Source organism: Myodes glareolus, chromosome 1, assembly GCF_982192425.1.
Source record: "Myodes glareolus chromosome 1, mMyoGla1.1, whole genome shotgun sequence".
Lineage (NCBI taxonomy): Eukaryota > Metazoa > Chordata > Mammalia > Rodentia > Cricetidae > Myodes > Myodes glareolus.
This window is the reverse complement of record NC_142026.1, coordinates 79947003-79965892: the sequence shown is the minus strand read 5'-3', so window position 1 is coordinate 79965892 and position 18890 is coordinate 79947003. Positions and strand designations below refer to the sequence as shown.

The 18890-nt window shown below is 36.6% G+C and overlaps 1 protein-coding gene across 2 annotated transcripts in view; it reads left to right on the top strand.

Annotated features, from left to right (window-relative positions):
- Ascc3 (activating signal cointegrator 1 complex subunit 3) overlaps positions 1–18475 on the top strand; it is a 317613-nt gene extending 299138 nt beyond the window's left edge. For both annotated transcript variants that reach the window (XM_048449042.3, XM_048449043.3), the window contains exons 38-42: positions 6088–6239; positions 7980–8124; positions 12108–12317; positions 17246–17421; positions 17727–18475. In XM_048449042.3, coding sequence (XP_048304999.3) covers positions 6088–6239; positions 7980–8124; positions 12108–12317; positions 17246–17421; positions 17727–17883 — 840 coding nt within the window. In that variant the 3' untranslated portion in view covers positions 17884–18475. The remainder of the gene's footprint in view (positions 1–6087; positions 6240–7979; positions 8125–12107; positions 12318–17245; positions 17422–17726) is intronic.
- Positions 18476–18890: the final 415 nt, after the last annotated feature.

Here is an 18890-nt window from a genome sequence, read left to right as displayed (position 1 = left end):
GTTAGATATATAGTAAATTTTGAGAATGTGAGGTCTGTCCACACCCTAAAGCATGCCTTTAACTAAACAAAATGTTCATCCTGCATTCCTTTACCTTTGCATGTCATGAATCACTTCAGAAGTCCTTGAGGATGAAATGCTTTTGGGGTGTGTACTTTGTCTTTTCTGGGGTTTGCCTCTGCTTCATCTTCTTCCTTCCAGTTTTACTCCTTCACTCAGACATACGCAGATGCAGGCTAATTTGTTTTTCTCTCCTTTCCTCTGAAACTCATGTTGAGCAGTTCTTGTCCTTCAGAGATAAAATCTAGCCTCCTATTGTCTCTCCAACCATTTCCTTCTAGGGAGCCAGCTTCCATTAGAAATCCATTAGATTTCTTTTTTAACTGTTTCCATTCTTCCTCAAACATCATTTATAGTGTCAGTTCGCCATCATCAGTCCCTCATAGTGACTTCAATAGATGACTTTTAAACATTATGATCACCTGCAACCTACACTCCTGCAGTGTGATCAGCATCAAACTGCCTCATCCAGAACGTGCATGACCATTGCTTGAGTCCCCTCTCTCATTGATATCTTTATGGGTCAACTTGACTGAGCATTACTGGTACTATATAGGTCATCTTTTCTCCCCTTCTCTTAATTTACTTCCTGTCCCCTTATGATTGTAGCCAAAGTGTAGCCACTTTAACTCTAGTGTCACAATGTGCTAAAAGCTCATACTGCCATGGGTAACTATGAACAGGAACTGTGAATTCTCTGCCTTCAGGCATGATTACTCGTTATTGCAGGAAATAAGCTCCAAGCATTGTTGAATCCACTACAGAGTCTTGCTGTTGACAACAGGGCTGCTCTAGGATTTTTTTTTTTCATTGTTGATTTACTCAGATTTTCCTCTAAGTATTTTTGTGCTTCCTTAATGAAGAGACAATTACCTTCATCTGCAGAAATTTCTTTTCCTTTCATTGGTTTCATGAGACCATCAGTAATCAACAGAATTCCCTTCTTTTCTGAACCCTCATAGCCTGACCTCAGGATGGTCTCTTCTCTGTACAGCTTATTTGGTATTTACTAGAAATGACCGTAAAAATGCTAGAGTTCACTTAAAAAGAAAAAAGGAAATGTTCCCCCCAAAAAAACAAACATATAGTGTTATCTATGTTCATATGTCATTGCTAAAATATTAAAGCTTATACGGAAGGTAGAACTCTTTAAAAAAAAAAGTGGCAGATCAGAATCAGTTATTCAGATGTAGAAAATGAACCTCGATAGTTAATTTGCCCAGAACCTTACAGCTAGAGGTACAGTTCTCAACCGTTGGTCAGTGTCTAACATACCACACCAGCTGCAAACCAGTGCCAAGTATGTGTGAACTGCACTGAAGTCTGTAGTCATCAGCTTTCTTTATTCACCACTTCCAATTCTGCATGTTCTACCAGCCATGGAGCAAAATATTGGAAGACTTTGATCAGTGCTGGACGTAGTCTTTTTTTTTAACCTTTTTTTCTTTTGTCATTACTTAAGCAATGTAGTATATTAGGTATCATATGTAATCTGCAGGCGATATAAGATATAGAGGAGTATATGCAGAAGTTTCAAATAAATACTATCATTTTAAATAAGAGACTTAAATATCCACAGATTTTTTTGAATCTTTCAGGGTCTTGGAACCATTCCATAACAATGTTTTGTTTTCTGTAATTGAGAAATATCCTTGAAGTCCCATTGGATCTAATATGCACATTCCTCATAAAATCAGTTGTTCTAAATCACAGGCCCACTCAAATTCTACACACCTTCCACATATTCTGATTCATTGGCTGTTTAGTATACTAATGATATTTAGTACTATATATGCTATTATTATGTTACTATTAATTATATATACTATTTACTATACTGAATAAACCATGGGAGCTGCTCCCAACAACTTGAATTTGAATCCTAACCAGACTTATTTTCTAAAACTCTGTAGTCTTAAATATGTTTCTTTCTCTCTCTGAGCCACGCTCTTCATCTATAAAATGCATTTAAATTTAATGTTACATAAAAATACTAATAGATGGTTTGACAATTAACAAGCATTTAGCAAATATCTATTTGAATCACAAATTATTTCCAGTGTTGTGGAGACTGCTCAGATGGCCTTCTGTGCCACCTTCTCCTACCTTTCTGGGTTTTGCCTCCTGCCCCAGTTCTGCCACTGATTCGTTTGTGAGCGGTGCTGCTCATTGCAACTTTCCGGCTGCCAACTCTGTACCCTGGATTTCTGAGTCCAGCTGTAGTCTGTACTCCCTGTGGAGTTTGTCTTCATCTCAGTAGCCCACCTGGCTTCATAGCTCCATCTTCACTAAGTGTCCAAAACTAAACTTATCAACTCCTCTCCAGCCCACCTCTCTTCAGAAAATAGCTGACATCCTTACTGTTTCTATTATGATAGTTTTTTGTTGTCTAATTTTATAAAAATGAATACAGTGCTAGAAATCACATCTTTATTCCCCTATAGCTAGAAATGATAATCAATGGAAATAGATTCCAATTTAGTAAGAGAAAGTCATACAAAGTGCTATTCCCTATCCATGTTTTTCTGTACTCAGAATCATTCTAACTTTGTCTCCTCAGTGTGCTAAAGCAATCTTCTTTGGTTGGCTATCAGATATCTATGATAAACTCTGGCGTGACCTGGGAAAGATTATTGTAAAATACTAAGACACAGAGTCCTTCCCAGGATCAGACATATGCTTCCAGGATCCTCAGTCTCCCATCCTTATGACCCTCCAAACTGTGGCATGAGCTTACACTCCACCTGAGAACCAGACTGACATCTCTTAGTTTGTCCTGCACAGGTCCTTTGCCTTGTCCCTTGATTTCTTGTAACCGCAAACCTCTCCGGATACCCAACCCATGCATCTGCTCCTGACCACGCATGCTCCTCTCCTCTACTCCTCCCACACTGTGTAGAAATGGTCATGAAAAAGATAAAAGAAAATCTCTGCTAGGAGAGAGGGAAAAATATTGTTTTATGATGTTTAACTAGGTCTCTGTTACCGTCTCATGTGCAGCAAACAACTGCTGGGAGACTTGTGTTGTATATTTTCTCTTTGCTTCCAAAGAACCTCTTCAGGATCCAGTAGTGTAAAGTGACTTTCTCAAGTTTAGATGTGCGTACTAAATGGGATAATATTAGGATCCAAATCTGTCTGACATCAAAGTTTGTGTGTTTTTCTTTTATACTGCTTTTAGTAGATCTCAATGATTTAGTCATTTAGTCATATTATAATATTATAGTTGGATTTTTATGTATACCTTAATAAAAAAATATGTCTTAGTTGGTATTTTATTGCTGTAAATAGACACTGTGACCACAGGAACTCTTATAAAGGAAAACATTTAATTGGGCCTGACTTACAGTTCAGAGGTTTAGTCCATTTTCAGCATGACAAGAAGCATAGCAGCACAAAGACAGACATGGTACTGGAGAGCAGCTGCAAAATCTACATCTGGATCTGCAGGCAGCAGGAAGAGAGAGTGACACTGGGCCTGGCTTGAGCTTCTGAAACCTCAAAGCCCTCAAAACAAGACCACACCTACTCCAACAAGGCCACACCTCCAATAATACCACTTCCTATGAGTCTTTGGGGGCCATTTTCATTTAATCCACCACAAAATATTTACTGAATATGCTGTGTTAGGGCTAGAATTACCAAGAATATTTATAAACTATCATGCCAAGAAGGCTGTAATTTACAGGATAAAATGTAAACAGAAAATTGTGGTAAGTAGAGGCAAAGGAGACAAACTGGCCTATATCTGTCTGGGGGAATCAGGAAGACTACAAAGGATAAAAGGGAAATCTGAAGTGTATAAGGTTAAATGAGTGATATTAATTTAAAAATTAACAGTGTAAATCTGGAAAATACCAGCCATTTTGTATTACTCCTCTGAGAGTATATTGGGCAAGGTGACCAGAGGGAAAAGAGAGACAGTAGTCATAGGGTTTTGGCTGCTATACAAAGACATGTCTGTTTTTGTTCACTACACAGTGTAATGTCATTGAAAATACTTAAGTAGAGGAATGGGCTGTTTAGTTCTACCTCTTTAGAAATTCATTCTCTTAGAGAAGTACGTATTGTTTAAAGAAAATTGAGTTAGAATGGGAATAAATGGAAACTTCTGAGGCAGTGAAGGTGGGGCATAGAGGACAGCAACACGAGGCAGTGGTTGGCAGACAGATGTGTAGCCGTATTTAATTTTACACGTTTGTACTGTTGCAATACCTTATCATCCCTCTCTTTTCTGTAAATTAAAGATGAGTTTAAATTCATGATAGGACTTTCACTTGACATAAGCACTTACTTTGCATGATTTTCTTTTTTGTATTTTCACATCTGGATCATACAGTGAAAACTTGTGGAGAATGCTCATAAATTTTATGAAATCTTTCAACTTCATAATGAAAACTTCAAAGTTAAAACCATATGGTTAGTCCATCCAACTGTAGATGTGAGCTTTTGATCTGGAATTTATTTCCAGTCACAATACAATACAAAATCAAAAGTAAAATTGTTTTTGTTAGTCCTCATTACAACTTCTAAGTGCATCATCATATTGCATTAGTACAATTACTCATTTTTCTGTTCTCTAAGCTGGTCTTGAGCATTCTGATTTCTGAAACACATTATTTTCTACATAGCTTTCATTATAACTCATTTGTCTTGTCCATCTTAATGAAATTCTGCTTTGTCGAAAAAGAAGAAATGTATACATACAGTGTTTCTCAGAGCTATGTGTGGATGAAGCATTCACATGCACATACTTATGTATCCACACATGTAAATATATCTATGTCCAGGCTTTTGGTATATAGCAGGCAGCCCAACAGATGCTAATGACCAGTTTGAGAGTTCTGTCACGCTAATCATTATATCCAAGAACCGTGGTCCAGGGGCTGAAGAGATGGCTCAGAGGTTAAGAGCACTGCCAAAGGTCCTGAGTTCAATTCCCAGCAACCACATGGTGGCTCACAACTATCTGAAATGAGGTCTGGTGCCCTCTTCTGGCCTTCAGGCATGCATGCAGACAGAATATTCTATACATAATAAATAAATAAATATTTTAAAAAAAGAACCCTGGTCCATTTCCCTATATTGTACATAAAAAGAGCATAGATTTTATTTGACAGACTTTTATTATTATTTTTCTTTTTGTAAATCATAGAACACAGAGTTGGAAATTTAAAGCTTAGGAGAATATATTCACACTGATACCATAGAGTTATAGTAAGTCATACTACTAACATAGCTTAAATAATTTCTAAAAACAGATTTTGTACAACATTTTATAATACCTTAACATCAGTGAGATATTTACTATAAAGTATCATTGTAATAGATTGCTAGGTACATCTCAAAAAAAGCTAGCACAGTCCCAAAACTGTATTATTGCCCAGTATCATATTAACTTACATGTCTTTCAGTGAACATTCTGCAGAATCTCATTTAATTGAAATCACTTTGCCTATGTAAACTTCTCCTCTGTTTAAATAAGATTTCACTGTTTAGTTTTGCCTTAAGCAAATGCAGCCTTTTGTTTGTCCATAAAACATTAGATTAGATGTAAAGTCTAATATGGATTGCTTCCGTCACTGACCATGGACCGCATTCAGTTGCCAATACAGTGTGCTGTATTGTCATTAAGAGTTGGCCTATATCCTTAGTCTGATCTTTCAGAAAGATATTTTTTTAACAAAAAAATCTTTTTTCCCTGCAGCTACTGGTTTTACATTTGAAAGACAGTAAAATTTACATTTTAAATGCTCTTGATGCTGTGAATTGTCTAACTATTTACTCAAAAAAATGAATTTTTTTCTTATTTCTAAAGGCACTAATATCTAACTTTTTTTTTTCTGTCTTCAAAAGTGTATATTTAGATTTGATCCTTCTGTGGGAAGTTCAGTTTGTTCCCCAACTTAACTATAGCTCAGTTTTTAGTTTCTGTTCTGATACATAGTAGTTTTAAGATATAATGCTTGACTTTCCTTTTTTTTTGTTGTCCTTGTTGTTAAGGCTAACATCATTTTCCTTATCTAGGCCATGCTGGATGTGGCTGCAAGCCAGGGCTGGCTGGTGACTGTCCTGAATATCACCCACCTGGTTCAAATGGTGATACAAGGCCGGTGGCTAAAGGATTCTTCTCTTCTTACAATACCAAACATTGAACAGCACCATCTTCACCTTTTCAGGTAATTGTTTTGTCAATGTAATTATTTTAATTTAAAAAAAAAAACTTTTTAATGGGGTCAGGAGCTGAGATCCAGCCCAGTGGTTTATACATGCCGCACTTGAGCCCAATCGCTGTGACCCACGCAGCCACAAAGGCAGTGCTCCTCTCCACATTCACAGAGCTACTACAGTCCCAGGTTTTGCTTAGGACATTGATTCTTTCAGGTTGAAAATAACTGTTTTCCAGGGGGAGAAAAGTGTGAGTTGTGTTATAGTAGCCTCCCTTGGAATGGGGTTACTAGCCCCCCGATGAGCAGCAAGTTTAACCTCTTCTTATCTAAACCCTTTCCAATTTGCAGCGTTGGTTGGTCATACATATACTTTAATTGAATTTATTCCCTTACAATATCAGCCTCCATTTAAGAAGCCATTGATAGTGTACTTTGTGATCAAACATAAATTGCCATTTTCTTCTGTAAGACAAGAGAATTAAGGAATCTGAATTGTTTTCAAATGAAAATTATACTTCTGTAAAATATTTTAAAATGTTGTTTGAAACACTGGAAGAGCTATGTTAGCATCAAATTATTTAGCCTTAGGCCTCATGCAATAGTTATACAGGTTTTAGCCAGAGGGAAAAATGCATAATACATGGAGGTTGGTAGTATTAAATGAAATATTTCTTTCACACCAGTGCTTCATAGTTGAGAGACACTTTCCAACCCAAACCTTGTTTCACACTCACAAAACAAAACAGCTTTCTTGAAGCTTGCCATCATGTTCCTTTTATAATTTTATCAGCCAGGAAAGGTGTTACAATCATTAGAGCCTATAGATAGAAATAACAACAAAACCCTCAGATATGGGTTGGGGATGTAGCTCAGTTGATAGAGTACTTGTCTAGCAAGCAGGAAGGCCTAGGTTCAATCCCCAGCACAATATAAACCAGTCCTGTTAGTATACCGAACATAGGAGTTGGAGGCAAGAAGATCAGGAGTTCAAAGCTATTGTCAGCCACATATCAAGTTGAAGGTTAGCCTAGGCAACATGAGACCCTAGAACTCATACAAACAAACAAACAAACAAACAAACAAACAAAGATAGATAGATAGATAGATAGATAGATAGATAGATAGATAGATAGATAAAATACCTTAGGCATATATGGAGTCCCTCCAGGAGACTCTTTTATTTAATTCAAATATATTGGGCTCCGTGGCACTCTCAATATGTTTGAGTCTACCATGGGATATCCCTGAACAATAATACAATTGTGCTTAGAGCAAGACATGCTAGTAGGAAGTGTTAAGAGGAGGCAGACACCCATATGTGTCTGTAACTGTCTCAAGATACTTTAGCTGCATTAGTAAATGTTACAAAAGCCGGATTCTAACAGTAAAGAAGTCCGGGAGGTCTATTATGAGAAGTAAGAACTATCGGGGCCTAGGAAATCCTCTCTAGTTTTCTGGAGAAACCTTAAGAGTATGAGTACGATTCCAGTTGTACTTTTTTCTTAGCATAAAATCTAATGGCCTGTGTTTCTGTAGACACCCACTATCTGTGAAACCTAAGTATTGAATGTGTAGATTACACTTTACATATTTCATAAAGTAGTAGAGATGACTTAGAAAATACTGAGTATTATTTAAAAGTTAACATAGTGGCATACAAAATGTACATCTATTTTAAGGAAACTGTTAAATCCACTGTCATCATTTGGCTATGAAGAAATTATTTTATTGGTATATATTATTTCATAGGAAATGGAAACCACCCATAAAGGGTCCACATGCTAGGGGAACATCCATCGAATGCCTTCCTGAGCTGATCCATGCCTGTGAAGGGAAAGACCATATATTCAGTTCCATGGTGGAGAACGAGTTACAGTCAGCCAAAACAAAGCAGGTATATCCATCTCTCCTCCAGGTCAAGAGTTTCCTTAACTTAGAACACAGCTTCTTCAACTGTGGGGCACCAACCCATGTGATAATGGAATCATGAAAAATTGGTAACAGTGAAGGGTTTTTGACATAATGACCAAAAGTTAATTCAAAATCAAACATATCATGTCTCTGATGTGTTCCAAGCATTTATCATCCATGTTTCATGTCACAGCCTCACTGCAGCCTTGATTCTAACACATAGTAAAACACACTTTGCATTGTGTGTGCTGTTATGCCTCACAAGGCCAGTGAATGTTACCTGAAACACCTCAGTTTAAATTTGGGACTATTGTATTTTTTAAATTACAGTATTTTTTACTGTACATATAAAGTTTTCTTCTCTTATGGAAATGTAATGGTTTAATTACCGAGAGCAAAAACTTTGAATTTCATTTGCGGGTAGGGGGTATGCCTGGGCATATATACAATCCCTTCAGTTACTGGTTTATGTCTTACATTAATCATTTTTCTCTTCCTAGATTATAAGATAGTCTTTCAAATATGCACCTTTTGTGAAACATATGACTTGTATATACAGTTAAATGGCTGTTGTGAAAGGCAGAATAAGTTGTCTATCCAAACAGTCTTTGGGAAGAGAAAAATCATGAATGAATGATGCCAGAAATATTTGACTTTCTAGGTGTTAAGTTGTTAGCATTTTATCCTGAAATTTTAAAGTAAGTATTCAGCATTTCTTCACAATTCTGCAACTTCAGGTATTGAAGAAACTTTTTCTATACCATGTTTCTTTTCTTTTTGAAGTGAAACATACTTTAAGCAAGACTAAGTAAAAGTGTAACAGGAGTAAGTATTTGATTGACTGTTCAGTTTCTGTTGAACCCCAAATTGACACAAATATTCATAATAAATGCCTATCCTTCTAACTAAATTACCATCAAAATTATGAATAAAAACATCTTTGAATTCAAACAAGACTACTGTTAGCAACAACAGATTTCTCGCATAACATACACTGATTTCAAGCCAAGTTTTAGATGTGATGAAAAATTAGTACATTGTTATAATTAGTTGAGGGAAAACTCAGAAGTAAACTTACTTAATTTATTTGCATAAATTGCCATTCTGTTATCTTTAAAACCAAATGCAAATTGGCTCTGTCTGATATGATGATGGTTATTTGGCTCAAAAGTGCTTCAATTTGCAGAGCAATCTGGTGTCGGCTCTGCAGTGAGGCGATCCCAGGTAACATACAAATCCTGAATTATTCCAGAAATTAGTATGTTTAAAGCATCAATTTAAGTGCTAATTGCAGTAGTAATGAGAAAAAGCAGTACAACTGTGAGATTTGCATCTCCTACCCCATCAGTATGCCTGGAACGGCTGCTGACTGGCAGAGGATTTGGCTGCTAATTAAATAATTGTATGCATGGCAGTGATCTTGCCTGATTCAATAGATGAAGATTAATCCTCAGATAAATATGTTTGGCTGGTATTGAAATGTCTTAGCAGTTTTTTTTAAAAATAGCTCATGATGTATGTGTATGTCTGAATGCATGTATGTATATATATATCCACATGCACATATACATATATGTGTATATATATACACATACAGTAAGTAAATGTGTATACATTATAGGCTGAAAAATAATACTAAATCCTTCCTAAAGATTCATACTTGTAAAAGCCAAGATACTTTAAAGAGACTGTAGCATAATTCAAAGAGTTGCTAAAAGCAGAAAACATTTTATTGGTAACTAATTTAATGGTGTAAGTAAAAAGAAAGAGTAATAATGTTTTTTTCACATATGTCATCTTATTAAATAAATGCCCTACTGAATTGTGTATCTCCTTCACCATATTTACATGCTGACCAGTCTTAAGTAGAGCAGTTTCTCTGCTCAGTAACTTCTGGTTCTGGCAAGGGCTCAGCCAGCATGTGTGCTTCAACTCCATTCTATAGCTGTTTCAGAATCTAGTTCCAGGCATGATTTCAAATTGGTAAGAAAAAGTTACAGGATTCAATTCTCATTGAACTAACTTTTCTTCCCTTTTTTCTTTTCTTTTTTTTTTTTCTTTTATCCCTGAGGGTGGTTTGACTCATCCCTGCTACTTCATCTCAATTACAAACACTCAGCAGCAGTAAAACCACAGTGAACAAGCAATTAAAGTCTATAAGGAAAACTGTGGTATACATTAAGGAATCAAAAGAAACCAAAGTGAAAGTGCTCATGGGCTTTTTAAACTACATTAGGAAGTGTTCTAGATTGATAATAAATTTGCAACATACCTGTAAATCTTACAAAAATGACAATTACTTTAACACCTTGAGTCTCTTGTGGTTTCTAGTAATCTAAACTTTCAATTTTTTTCATTCTACGTTGTTGAGCACTGAGTGAATGATTATTTGCAAGTGTCTTAAAGAAGAAGCATAAAGTGGCAAAATATTTCCATTCTTTTTTAAGTTTTTTTTTTCCTTTGTGTCTTTCACATCATGCATCTCAATCCCATTCATTTCCCCCATCCCTACATATCCACCCTCTGCCCCTGCAACCTCTCCCCCAAAATAAAATAAAATAAAATTTAAAAGAAAAATGAAAAAAAATCATCAATCTCATCATGGACACTCTAGTGTGACACAGTAGGTCATGCAGTAAACCCCTTGTCTATATATCTTTACTTGCAAGTGTTCATGGCAAAGAGTCATGGGTCTAGTTCAAGACCTCTGGTTTCTGCTACACTATTAATGCTAGGCCCTCACAGGGACTTCTCTTGGATATCCTGTTGTTTCCCTATATCTTGGAGAGCTCGTAGCTTTGAATCTGCAGGACTGTCCCCTTCATATGTTCCAGCATATTGTTATTGTGGTGGATATTGGGTAGAGGCGCAACTCATAACCCTGGTTCTGGACCTGGGTACTTACAGGGTTGGTCACCCTCCCATTTCTTCCCTATCCTCACCACCAGGGTGAGCTCTCCAACATCATCCTGACTACTTCAACCTTTGCATTGATAAGCAAAGTGTGTGAAGCCAGTTCTGCTTTTAGGCCCTCATGTCAGCTCTCCTAGACCTACACCATCAGGGCCAGCTCTACTGTACTGCCCAGACAAGGTACAGGGGCCACATATTTTCTCTCTTTATAGGTGATGTTTTAATTAGTACTGTCGGAATAACAATGCGAAAAAAATTTCTAGACTAAATCCCAGAATTACAGGGCTCCCTATGAATTATAGTTATTACAGAATTTTATTGTAGAAATTTAAAGAAAAAATTAAGAATGTGAATAAATACAATTGTATTGTGCTATGTTTCATTAAGTTATTTGATGGAAGATACTAATATCAATTTATTTTCAGGTTGTCTTTATAGGACCACATAATGTTCTCCACATTAAAAGTCACTTATAATATCTGAATAAACGAATCTCTAAAGCAAAACCTAACATTAACAATAAACATTTTTGGGGGGAGGCGGGGATTCCAGACTGGGTTTCTCTATGTGGCCGTGGCTCTCCTGACTCTTGTAGACCAAGCTGGCCTTGCACTCACAGAGATCTGCCTGCCTCTGCCTCCCAAGGCATTAATGTGTATGCCACCACTACCTACTGTAGCAGTAAACTTTTAATCATGTTTACTTTTTAGTATAGCCGAAAGTTACTCAAATCAGGTGACATGTACAATAAAGAGCTAAGTTTAGATTGCAATGTCTTTCTAAAGTAAAGTTGAAAGCATGAATTTTCCACGTGTACAAGTATAATAAAAGAGAGTGAAATATGAATGGGTAGATGGATCACACCACCAGCAGTATCCCAGTAGCAGCATAAAGCTGGGGAAAGTTTAAAGTATCTCTGTATTATTTCAACAGCTGCATCAACACAGATTTAGTCTCAAAGTTAAAGACCGACTTTCTAAAAGCACACCATTTCAAAGTTGTTCACTATGTTTTCCACTAATTATTCCTTTATTATTTTTCTTTTTTATTCAGGCATGGAATTTCTTATCTCGATTGCCAGTGATAAATGTTGGCATAAGTGTTAAAGGCTCATGGGATGACTCAGTTGAAGGACATAAAGAACTCTCCATTTCAACTCTGACAGCAGACAAGCGAGATGACAACAAGTGGATCAAGTTGCATGCTAATCAGCAGTATGTGCTTCAAGTCAGCCTGCAGAGAGTCCGTTTTGGGTTCCACAAGGTGTAACATTTGCTTTCTATTCTCAAATATTTCACACCAAGTATTTGCATGCACCACCACACATATCTTTTCTATTACTAATGTGTCCGTGTCATTCATGAATCCTGCTTTCTCAACTGGCATTAGCAGCTAGCGTCAGTCTTTTGAAATTAATCAGTTCTCATGTGCTGTTTTTCATGTCCAGAATTTCCCTTCACCTTACCTTGCCTGTCGCACTATACTCATAGATTTCTTTAGCTGGTGTGCCTTTTAAGGTATAGATTCCTTGAATGCCCTCCATTCTAACCAAAACAGAATCTCAGGGGTCTGATACTCTCCTTAGTGCACCCCAGTATTTTTAAGGAGATTAAACTCTGAGAAGCACTACCATGGAGGATCTTGATGTGCAGGATCTACAGTACACTAGATGCAAGTGAGGTTGAGCTTTCCTAGGTAGTTCTGCACCTGAATAACACATTAATAACAAGTAAGCTTTTTTGAGGCTCAGTTACTGTATCTGTCTGTCTCCTTCCATTTTAATGCATTAAAGAAAGCTTTGCCAGTTTCATGCAGAGAAAAATGTACAGTAGTTTTTTAATTGTATATTACTTGTGCTTTTTTCTGTAGCCTTACACTAAAATTATTTAAGTCTTAAAAGATCACATAGAATGTGGAGAAGGTTTTTAAGTGACACCATAGCTGAAATAATGAAGACGTCTCCCTTTCAGCCTAGTGGGTCAAGTTTATTTATGTTATTATAGATTCTGGGTTGTTTTTTTTTCAACTTTCATCTCATTATTTTCTGCCTTGATTGTTTTTTCTTTCCATTTAATCTACTTTGGGGGATTGGATTGTTCTTGTTTTTCTAAGACCTTGTGGTGCCTTATTGAATCATTTATTAAGTATTTCTCTGATTTTTATTGTGGGTATTTATAGCTATAAAGTCCTTCTTTAGAACCACATGAATTATATCTCACAGGTTCTTCTGTGGTGTTCCTTTATTTCATCCAATTATAGTAATTTTTAATTCCTCTCCTTTCTCAGTGACAGAGTCTTCTGAATGTGGTGCTCATTCTCCATGAGTTTTTGTATGTTCTTTAATTTTTTTATGTTGATTTCTAGTTTTACTTTTTTGTAATCACATAAAATGCAAGATAATACTCCAATTTTCTTCTATTTCTTAATATTTTCTTTGTGTCTTAATACATGCTCTCGTTTTAAAAAAAAAAGTTCCAAAGGCTTCTGAGGCAAGCAGCATTCCCAGTATTTGGTAGAAAATTCTGTAGATGTCTGTTAAGTCTGTTTGCTCTACGATGTCCTTCAATTATGATTTTTTTGACTGTTTTTTATTTGGAGGATCTGACAAAAGTCACCTGCTGTTACTTTGTTGAAGTTTAGTTTTTCCGTGGCATCCCACAGGTACCTGGCACTTATGTGGGTCCTGAGGATTCAAACTTCACACTCACACAGCAAGCTCCTTACTGACTGAGCTACCTCCCCAGCCCCTGGATCTTAGTTTTAAATCTTGTCTTCCTCTCAGTGTCCTATATAGGAAAATATTTAGTTGGTGTTGGCTTATGGTTCAGTACTTTAGTCCACTGTCATCATGACAGGAAGAATGACAACATGCAGGCAGACATGGTGCCGGAGAAGTAGGTGGCTGGAAGTTCTACATTTGGATCCACAGGCAGCATTAAGTGACAGTGGCATACTAGACTGGACTTGAGCATTTGAGATCTCAAAGCCCGCCCCATAAAGATTCACTTCCTCCAACAAAGTCACACCTACTACAGCAAGGCCATACCTTGAGTGCCACTCTCTATGAGCCTATGGGGGCCATTTTCATTCAAATAACCGTAAAGGTGTATGTTAATGCCTGTCATTTCATTGATTTTGTAATGTGATTTTGTAAGGATTTTGTAATGTGATTTTGTAAGGATTTTGATTTCCTTCCTGATGGCTTAACTGCTGTTGTAGCATGATTTATTGTTTTCTTGTGGGTCAAAGGATTCCCTCAAATAGTTGTGATACTGGCTTAACTATCACAAATTCCTTCAGACTGTGTTTGGCATGGAAATTATTCCCTTCTACTTTTAGACCAAAAGGTGCTAGGTATTGTGATATGGATTGACAGTCACTGTCTTTCAGAACTGAAAGTAAGTTGTTACATGATTTCATGTCTTTTAGACTTCTGTTGACAAATCAACTGTTCTCCTGGTGCATTCACCTTTATAAGTGACTTGGTTCTTTTCTATGTTTTGCATATTTAATGTTTCAAGTATAATATGACATGGGAAAGTTGTTTGTCTGTTCGGCATTGTAAATGCCTCATATCTACATAGCCATCTCTTTCCCTCAATTTGGAAAATCTGCTGTTTTTGTTAAATATATTTTCTATGCCTTTAGCTTCTCCTGTGTCTCAAATTCATATATTTAGTTGTTAATGGTGTCCCATAGATCTTGTGTATTCTGTTTATACTTTCTCATCATTTCATTTTTGTCATTGTCTGAATGTTCTCATTTGTCTGTCTTGTCTTTTAGCTCTGGTATTCTGTCTTACACTTAATTCATTCTATTGGTAAAGCTCTTATTGATTTTATTTGACTTACTGTGCTTTAATTTTCAAAAAAATCTAATTACTTTGCATATTTCTCTACTTTTAGTTCCTCCTTCTATCATCTCATTATGATGTGTTTGTCCATACACAAATGGGTGAAATGGGTGTATGTGCGCATGTGTGGAGGTCATGGAGGCATCCACCTTATTTTCTACCTTACTGTCTTTTAATGGGGTTTCTCACTGGCCCTGGGGCTTACTGATTATCTAATTTGGCTCACCAGCAAGCTCTTGGAATCCTCTCATCTCCACCTAACCATCTCTGAAATTAAAGGTACACACCACCATGCACACCTACATACTTTCTCCAGCCGCTTAAGTGCCTCTGTCATACCCTCTATTGACTTCCTTGATCCATTCAAGTGCTTTGTTTGAATTGTTTTCAATGTATTCACTGACATAAAATGTCTTCTATGACATCAAAGATTTTATGGCATTAAGTTTTCTTCTAGTCCTTCATTTGAACATTTGTCAAGGACTTTATATAATTTACTTTCATTTGGAATCTTTTATTTTGGAATTGATCATTTTCAAAGAAAGCCCATTGCCATAATTTTTCATGTTTATTGTTCTTTGTTGAGACTTACCTATCTTGGGCTTAGGTCATTAGTTGGGATGTACTTATTTGTTTGTTTGTTTTTAAATAGTATTATTTCAGTTGAAGTATTTGCAGTGTTCAAGTAGACTATGTTGTAGTATGGGTGAAGTGTCATTTCTCCCACTGGAAACTGAAGTTTCGGTGCTGTAGTTAAGCACTCATTCAACACACATGCCCAAGAAAACAGACCCAATCTCCATCACCGGTCTTTGTGCAGGAAATACCAGCTAGGTGCAGGTGCAAACAATCTCAATACTGCACTAGTATAAAAACGGGTTTAGGGCATGTTCCTATGCCATTCTTCACATGTTGTGGTCCCTCAGTGCACAGCTAACGGGCAAGCCTATCTATGCAAGTCCACTCCAGTCTAAACCTCAGACTGTGTTTCCGCTTTGTGGAACTTTGTAACAGTTAGGCTTAAAGTTAAAAAAAAAAAATCCTCAATCTTAGAAAATCTCCAGTCTGGATTTCAGAGTATAGTCTCTTGGCATTTGCCCTAGGTCCCCAGAATGAGCCACACAAGACCCTCCTCAGCCTCTAGAGCTCTCGGTCCACTGCCAAGGAGGTAGTCTCTCTAAAATGGCTTTTTAACAGTGCTCCAAAGTCAGAAATCAAGAAGGAAGAATAGTCCCAGCATACCTATCCCATGATTCTTGTGTGGTTAGACTGTAAATATGCTCATGGGTACATCCGATGTCATTTCTGGTTTAAATATCTGACTATCATCCATTTGATCCCCGTATTTTCCTTCATAGCTGGACACACACAGTAGTCTCAGTCCTTCCTCCCTTTCTTTCTCTCTCTCACACTTCTCTCTGCTTCTCTTTACTTCTTTGCTATTGAAACCAGTATTTGTCACATTACCTCATAAGATAGCTTCTGTTGAATTTCCCCTCAGTTTTTTCCCCCTGGAGATTGAGCAGTCTGTACATGGGTATCATCTGACATCTTTGAGAATAGTTTTCATTATACCACTTTAAAATATATCCTTTACCTTATGGTGGTAGCACACACCTTTATTACCAGCCCTCAGGAGGAGGAGGCAGAGGATCTCTATGAGTTTAAGGCCATACTGTTGTACAGATCTAGTGAGTTCCAGGACAGCCAAGGCTATACAGAGAAACCTTGTCTCAAAAAAACTGAAAATAAATAAGTAGATGGATGGATGGATGGATGGATGGATGGATGGTTGAGTAGTAAGTAAGTAATAAAGTAAAATATATCCTTTTTATGTAGATTTTATTCTTGGACAGAGCAAAGGGTCTGCTTTTGTTTGTTCATTATTATGAGGTTTATTGTCTAGTCTTTACTAATGTTCATTTGCTGACTTTTTTCCCTAACTATCAGTTTTTTGTGCATGCAACTTTGGAGGATTTATGTAACATTTAAATGTAAAATTGTACCTCAGATTTTTTATTCTGTCTATGGAATGTTAATGTTTATTTTAGGGATGGCATGTAAACTGTATGTCATGACTCACAACTTTCTTTTCTAGCTGAACCGAATGTTTTGATAGTAGTAGTCACAGAGTGGCCCCTTTATATGCTCTGGGAGCCTTAAAGAAAGGGAACTAAAGACATAGTAAAGAAACAAAACCAGAAAAGAAGGGAAATTAAAACATCCAGCTAGATGTAATTGAGCTTGAATTCAAGTGAAACAGCATAGCCTTATAAGCATAGCCGACAGACAGGAAATACATGCATTACTCATGTTTTATCTTTCTTCTGGTTTTCAGGGAAAACACGAGAGTTATGCAATTACTCCTCGATTTCCCAAAGTAAAAGATGAAGGATGGTTTTTGATATTAGGAGAGGTGGATAAGAGAGAGATGATTGCTTCAAAACGAGTAGGATTTGTTCGAACTCATCATGATGCCTCGCTCTCTTTCTTTACTCCGGAAACACCTGGGAGGTAAGCAGCATCATACACTCGAGTTTCAAAAAAGTGAAGTGTACTGATTCTCTGTCCTGAAAAACCAACATTTACTGGAGTATGTACTAATGACCTTCTATATAGGTATCACCTTTCACCTATGTTAATTCTCATGTTTAAATACATATTCAAACTATTAATCACCAACTTTTAAAATACGCCTGCAAATTTACATTTTTATCTCCAGGTTTTTCTTCTATTACTGTTTATTGTAGACAGTGGTGTGTTTCATAAAGATGCTCTCATTCACATGTATCATGTACTTTCTGTTTTTCATATTTCAGATACATCTTCACCCTATATCTCATGAGTGACTGTTACCTCGGCCTAGACCAGCAGTATGACATTTATCTCAATGTCGCAAAAGCAAACCTTTCGACACAGGTCAGCACAGAGATCTCCGATGCCTTCACTGACAGACCACTTGAAAGAAGTGACTAAGAATCTTGACTGTTCAGTCATGTGGATGAGTTGAATTACTTGGTGTCTACCTTGGCAGAATCAACTTCTAACCTCAAAATATCTAGGAGATCAACAGTGGCTGCCATGATGATTTCCAGCAACATTAGCCACAGAGGCCTTTTAGAAAGTGCTGCTTTTTGTAAGGGCTTCATGGGTTTCTTTACATGTAAGATAAGTAAACATGTAACATCATTTTTAAGTTGTATATGTTGAAAGTGACAGATATGAGCTATCCTACTTTGCATCTCACAGTGTACTGTTTACATGAATGCCATCTACTCCTTTTTCTAATGAAAATTCCATCAAGGTCTGACAGGTTAGAAGTTTAAGCAATATAAAACATGTAAATCTGTGAGGTAATCCAAGCTGGGTATTATTAGCAAAATTTATGCTTTGGTCTGACCACATGTAGAAATAGTTTCACAGATTTCTTTTAAAAGATAATAATATATGATATAAAATTATATTGCAGAAATCAGTGATGATTTCTCAAAGACCATACATTGATTTCAGAGAATGTAAACCCTGTAACTGGTGGAAATAAAATATATAGAGTGCTCCTTCCAGAAAACCCAGTCTGGTTTTTTCTCGTTACCTTCCCATTGTATCCCCTGATCCTCATCTGTTCTTTTTTCTTTCACATTTCAAAACTGCTTTCCTTCGCTGATATTTTTACACATACAAGAGGAAAGTTCAGTGTAAATCATGATTTTTTGTTTGTCTTTGGGGTTTGGTTTCATTCAGTTTTGCATCTCAGGGTCTCACTGAGTAATCTAGCCTGGCCTCAAATTCAGGGCTCTTCTCCCTCCATTTCCCAAGTGCTGAATCTCCATGAATGCACAGCCAAACCTAGCTATAATTTTTTTTGTCTTCATATTCAGTCCTACAAGAAGATCACCTGTAATAAAGGAAATATGTTTATTCAAACAAGTTCTGTCTTGAAGAAGAGTTATTCAGAATGTATTTAGAAAGTTTATGTCTACGTA